The sequence below is a fragment of the Pyrgilauda ruficollis genome, unplaced genomic scaffold (assembly GCF_017590135.1).
Source record: "Pyrgilauda ruficollis isolate IOZ18807 unplaced genomic scaffold, ASM1759013v1 scaffold409, whole genome shotgun sequence".
Taxonomy (NCBI): domain Eukaryota; kingdom Metazoa; phylum Chordata; class Aves; order Passeriformes; family Passeridae; genus Pyrgilauda; species Pyrgilauda ruficollis.
The window spans coordinates 25,329-32,026 of NW_024525590.1; the positions used below are offsets into that span (position 1 = coordinate 25,329).

At 33.8% G+C, this 6,698-nt stretch overlaps 1 protein-coding gene across 1 annotated transcript; it reads right to left on the bottom strand.

Moving 5' to 3' along the window:
• Window positions 1-516: 516 nt before the first annotated feature.
• On the bottom strand, window positions 517-4,622 carry LOC121358969 (transcription factor RFX3-like). The gene is made up of 4 exons (XM_041477568.1): window positions 4,554-4,622; window positions 3,405-3,558; window positions 1,289-1,331; window positions 517-847 (listed from the first exon to the last, which is right to left on the bottom strand). The coding sequence occupies exons 2-4, from the start codon at window positions 3,552-3,554 to the stop codon at window positions 606-608; spliced, it is 435 nt and encodes a 144-aa protein (XP_041333502.1). The 5' UTR covers window positions 3,555-3,558; window positions 4,554-4,622; the 3' UTR covers window positions 517-605.
• Between the last annotated feature and the right edge of the window lie 2,076 nt (window positions 4,623-6,698).

Consider the following 6,698-nt stretch of genomic DNA (forward strand, 5'->3'; position numbering starts at 1 on the left):
ATTTTATCACTTATTCTGCATTTGTAAATGCAGTGAAAACACTTCTTCCTTACAGAAAGAAAACAGTAGATCTTCCCAACCCTCCAACATGATAAAAATACCCCTTGAATGCTCACACTCATGAAAATAGTGTCTTTTGTTCAATGAACAGCACCTTTTATAACAAATTTGATGCATCTACTGTCAAATGAGTATGCATCCAGTATGTCAAATAAAGTATTTCTTTAAAAATTTTGCATCTAATTAAAAATCTATGTATATGAAATCATTATGACAAATAATTAGCATTAAAATATATTTAAACTATGAAAAAAAAAGTTAATTTTAAGAGGACAAAAGCATTAGCATTAAAAGCTTCACAAAAGTCTTCATTGACACTTGAAACTACAAAAACTCAATACTGAATAACCAATGTAAAATGATTTTGCTTACAATTTTTTAAACATCTGGCAAAATGCATATACCCATTTTATTTCACAACTCCAATAAAAGGTAATGTTCAGCACAGCTAAAATTTGATAAGATGACTTTCAGACCTATTCTCCTATCTCCCCCCATTAAGTCCAGCATCAACAAGGCTAATGCAGTTAAGGAGCACTTCAATATTAGACTGCAGTATATGTATTTCCAGTAGCACTGCATTGTCTGATAGTCTGAGTATTTGTAACAATATGCTCATCATGAATTGGGTTCAGGAGGCTCTGCTCTATTCCACTCTCAAGCACTGGCTGCTGCAAGCAGCCCACCTGAAATGCTTGGTTTAAGTCTGTTTTCTCCCTCTTGGCTTGTGGCCCTCCATTTTCATCCATCTCTTCTTCTATTTCACTTTCAAGTTCACTGCCCTCATCTGCAAACACAAAAAAAAAAAAAAAAAGAAAAAAAAGAAAATAAAAGAAAAAATAGCACAAAGGGGGAAAATCTGAATACAAAGGGCTTTATTTTGTAAATAACATGAAATATGAAAACATAGGAAAGTGTAATAACAAATCATATCTTCCTTTTTCCAGCTGTCCATCCCCTTCAGCTCTCTCACCAGAATTTGAAAATTTCTTGTGTAAATAATAGACATTAAAAAAAATTAACTATTTAGGCCCTAGAGTATTCTAGTCCTTATAATATACTATATTTCATGTATAGCATACTGTACCCATATAATAGTAATATTCACATAATTTAAATTATGATGTAGCTTTCAATTCCACTTAACTATATTTTCAAAAAAAAGAACTTGTTTTGCTCCAAGAGACACGTTAGTTCTATATAAAATTATACATTTGGGAGTGCTTACCTTTATCCATATTTCCAGGGGATATAGCATTTAAATCACCAAACTGCAAAATAAACAATAAAAAGTGTGCACACAGTCCTACACAAACATGACCTTAGATTATCTATGGTAAAGCCAGTAGTATGCTCTAATGGCTTGTGGCTAGTATGAAAGTGCATGCATTGGAATGCAGTCACATCCATAGTACACCATTTCATTTTCCATTCCATTATATTTGTGTTCATATTAAGGAAATTAAAATAAAATATTGCCAGCAATTAACACAATAGGATATAAACTTAAGCATATGTTTTTGCATTTTTTAGGGTGACTTATGTCAAGGCCTTTGTTGCTTTGCGTGAGATATTTCTGATGTAGAATGCTGGAAAATATGACCAGTGTCCATTTTTAAACTGCAATACTTTAACCAAAAGCTTGCTTAAAAGTTCTCCTGATATGGTGTGTCACTAAAGGTAGTTATAGTGTAGCAAAACTATACATAGGGTAAATAAATGGCACCACTGAAAATAGGGTTGATGGTTATTACAGCATATTATGCTGACTAGTTTACTTATAAAAAATAAAGTGAAAAGTTGCTCACAAATGAAAAATCAAACTTCTTTCCTCCCTTTCTTTGTCTGAGTCCTTTACCCTTCTCTTACATGAGAAGCTGCAGAGCATAATTTGATTAGTTAATCTCAAGAGGAGTACAATATTTAAATAAATATATTTCTAAACATACCTGAGTCAGTCCTTTTCAGAAATACAGAAAGAGAAAACTTCAGTGAACACTAAACCAGCATAAGCAGCAGCAGCCCTATCCTTCCAGGTTCCCTCACGTATACTCCCTCCTCACCTTCTCATACCCATCCTTTCACCTTAAGTCTTCCACATGGCCATGCAAAGAACCACATGACTGAACTAACCAAATAAAAATAGCCTAAGGGATTATTTCGGACAGGATTAATTCTCTGATCCAGTTAACCACAGGACTGTCTGAGGACTTGTGCCAGCATCAATCTACAAATCTAAGGGGATGGGAGAGGAGGAAACTTTTTCTCAGCCATAAAGACAGTTCATAATGGCTTCAAGTGTTTGTCAAACTAGCCTTAGTCTTTCCCATTTTATTTCAACTAGTCAGTAAAGGCAGAGAAACACAAGAAACCATGCATTTAATGAATGTTTACAACTTCCCTGTTCCCCTCTCATCTCTCAAAACTTTAGATTACATGTTTTCTCTCTAAGATAATATCTGTCTTAAGTTTACCAAAACATTCTCGGAAGTCCCACAGTACACCAAAAGCATTACATTTGACATATACTATGTCAAGAAAACAAGAATGTAGCAATATTATACTTTTGCAATACTTTGCTATAAATGTAATGGCAGAGTTCAAGTATCTAATCAGAAAGTAATTTCTTTTTTACATGTCAGATTAATCAAACTACAAATTAAGCCAAGACTTCCAATCTCTATGAAAATGTACATATTTTTATAATATTTAATTATACTTTTTAATATATCCTGAGGAAAAAATTATATATCAAGTCATGCAAGGTGACTTACAACTTATCAGTAAGATTAAACATGATATAATGATCATCAAGTATGAAAACATCAAGCTTCAGTCTGGTGAACTATCTATTGTATGTCCACATCCATTTTCTAGAACTTTAAAAGTACAATTCCTTGATGATAACTCCTAAGATAATGTGAATTCTTAAGCAACTTACACAAAATTAATGGTTAGGAGAGCTACTGAAAAAAAAAAAAAAAAAGAGTGAGGAAAACTTCAGATTGCAAATACCATAAACACATATAAGACACAGTGTTTCTGAATTTATACTTTGTTCTGTTTATTTTAAACAAAATACATTGAAATATAGGCATGAAATTATGCCATGTCCCAATCCTGCAAGTACTTCTGTGCTACTTTAATTTCATTTGTGTGAAACATGAATGAAGGTATATAACCCAAATTTGAAGATGCCAATGTATTTGCAACTCAATCTACAACAGATTACAAATATTATTAAAAAATATCCCATAGGTCCATGTAAATGTTAAAAAACCTGAAAATGCATATCTGAATTTACTGCTAAATTCATCAATCCATTTTCTTGCGTATTATCTTACCTCTCCCATAACTGCGATAGGTGTTTCTCCTGTTGCCTGAGCAACACGATGTTCTACTAAGTAAAACATGTATTCATCGTAAAGCAAGCGGATCAGATGAAAAGAGCCAAAGCTAGCAGCACTGCGTAAAGTTAAATCTCGAATCACCATTGAGCTATTTAAATATGGGGGAGAAAATATGAAATAAATATCACAATTCTTTAACAATTTATTCATATGGAATATACACTTCAAGAATAATAAAGTAATGCTATTCAAAACCATCTGATTTATGATGTCTTCAGAAATAAATGTCTGTGAAAGACAATTATTTGTCTCTCCCCTTTTTTGAAAGCATGGTTAGAGACCATATTACACAACTAGAAGCTAAATTTTCAAAAAGGCAGGAAGGGGTTTTTTGGTGTATGCACAATTACTAATATGTGAACACATGTAAAAACCAAACTTAGCAAAAGGAAGTTCTTTGTTAAAATTTTAAATAACAAAATTGTATTAAAGTTATTTAATTTTAAACAAAGTGGTCTTTTAAAATAGTGTCTGTTATGCTCCCATTCCTAGTTCAAAGGTTTTAATTGGTATGATTTTTAAACTTTTAAAATTTAGATAAGTTTGTGTATACCTTATAATAGAAAAATGCAGATTGTGGATTAAAACATCCATATGATATTCTCACAAAGTAAATGCTATCATGCAGCATTTTGAAAAAAAATAGCTTTACTATGATAACTGATACAGTAGCAAATGACATAGAACATTTGTCTTGTTCTTTTTACACAATTAAAAAAAAAAAATTGTCCCTACATAATAAAAATAGAACTCATGGTATTTTAATAACTAATAGTAAAACATTGGCTTTAAAATTGTACAGCTATTCAATCCAAAATATTTCATAGCATGTTTCCAAATCAGGATAAAATTCTAACCACATTATACTTGCACAAGGCCTATAAAACAATATACAAGGATAATTTCATCTGCTGCTGAGTTGCACATATCACTGTGTTTAATGTTAAGAACACTGATCTTTTGGAGGGTGGGGGGAAAGCTCTACATTTCTTGGGAACTATTGCCTGATATAACTTTTTTCAACATTATTATGGCATACTATTGAGCAAATAATAAAATAGCTAAAATAATTTAGAAGACTACCTGTAGAAAGACCATTTTAAAAGAAATTGCCGTGCTGCTTTAGGAAAACTGGGTCTTCCTTCATATGGTTTCAATGCTTGCACCATTACATTATCAAGCCAGGCCGCCCACTGCTCTAGAGTGCTCTGCTGCTGAAGAGTCATCTTGAAATCTGTTTCTAGTTTTTGAACCATATTGTCATCACACTGACACACCCAGGAAGCCTGTTCCTGTTATAAAACATGGCAAAAATGAAAGCAAAACACAAAATGTAAATTATACCTAAAGATTGAACAATTAAATTAAAAGGATGAAATATACTTATTAGACAAACTAATGAGTATTTTTATCTTCATGTCTGTCTCAGTTTTGTTGGAAGAAAATGAGAAGAGGAATCCAAAGTACAAAAATGGACATCAAATAAAGCACACACACAAAATTACAATGAAAATCCATAAATACATTGCAATGTTCCATATTCATTTTCATTAAAGAATTTTCAACCTCCCTCATTCATGATTTTTCGAGTAAAAATTTCAGGAATTGTCAGGCTTGAGACTGCAGGAACAAGGAGTGGAAAGGGCAGTCAAATGTGTGATAAATGACCAGATAATATTTGCTTTCACATTTATGTATTAGCTTATGTATGTTGTTAGTGATTATAAGTATTTAGAAATAGTATCAATTATAACTCTTTTTAGCTGCTTGTTAATATAATATAATCTATCATCTTAAGTATGCACTATGTTGCTCATAGAAATAGTAGTGTAATGACTATAATATCTATGTATCTCTTATGGAAATACTAGTGTGATGACTGTATTGTATTATAGACCTTAGCAAAACATAAGATGTAAAAAAGACTTTTGTGTAGCTAAAAACAGTGTAAGGCCATCCACTGAATGACCTGTCCAAAATAAGATAACTGTGACACAAACCAGAGCACTGCAGGACAATTAGAGAATACCAGTGTTAAATTTAAGGAGGCCATACTAAATCCTTATCAGAGGATGTGAAACAGCAGGATGGAGACACAAGAAGAAATAAAATATATTGACCTGACACACAGGATGTCTTGCAGATAAGCCAGAGTGTGAAGAAGCCAAACAAAGAGAGTTCCCCAAAACATCAGAAAGTTCAAAAGAATGTTTGAATAATGTATGAAACACATGAATATACATGTATAAAGATAACACTGTCTGGATAGACCAGCAGTGTTCTTTGGCTGTTGGCCAGGAGCACCCCAGCACTGGATTTTTTTTCGCTTACTTAATCCCTTATTACTTTACAAAAATTCTTTATCTTCTACTCAATTTTTCACAAATAGGAGTTGAGAAAGTAAAAACTAAAGAGGAACAAAGAAACTAAAGTACCATGGCCACTTTTGCTTTGAAGGAGTGTCCTGATTCTGGCCAGGAAAGAGTTAATTTTTGCAGCAGCCAGATGGGTTAAGGCCAGGACCCTGAGGTTATTCTATACCACCTCATACCATGCACAGGAGGTGATGTGGTAGGCCCTATGTGGAGCCTGAACCAAAGTTGACTGCTGTGTGAACCTTTAAACATATGTACCTTTTCAAAATAATACATGCAATTTTAGGAAAACAGGGGCTTCATGATTGACATGCCCAGGTGCCTGGACAGCAGATGGGTATGCCAGACCACAAAGTTCCAAAATAAACATCTGATCGTGTACCTTTATACAAGTAACAATGTAAAAGTGAAACCCCTTTTGTCTTAGTTCAAAAGACAGGTGTCTGCCAAGGAAGGTGGGAACCTCCTTTGAAATAGAAAATATGACCCCCTTCCCTCTAAATTATTATAACTTTGAAATTAAGGGGCTTTCAGGCAAAGATATGGGGGAAAAAAGAATAACACTTCTTTACTACTATGTATAACAAGGCAACCAAACAACCACAATGGCAGCAACAACAAAGAAAACCAGAAACCAAATAACAGCCTTCTCATGGCTGCCAAGCACTTTCCCCTTTGGTGTAGGTATGGTCACAGCTGGTGGGGGCGCTGTTGGCTCCTGGCCAGGTGGGGCAGGTGCGATAATTCTTCCGTGGCTGCAGGGGGCACTGTGACGCACGGTCAGCCGCCTCTCTGCATGTAGGTAATGGTGGGCGAGCTGGCAGAAGAGATGGAAAAGGAGCTTGTTTTAAAA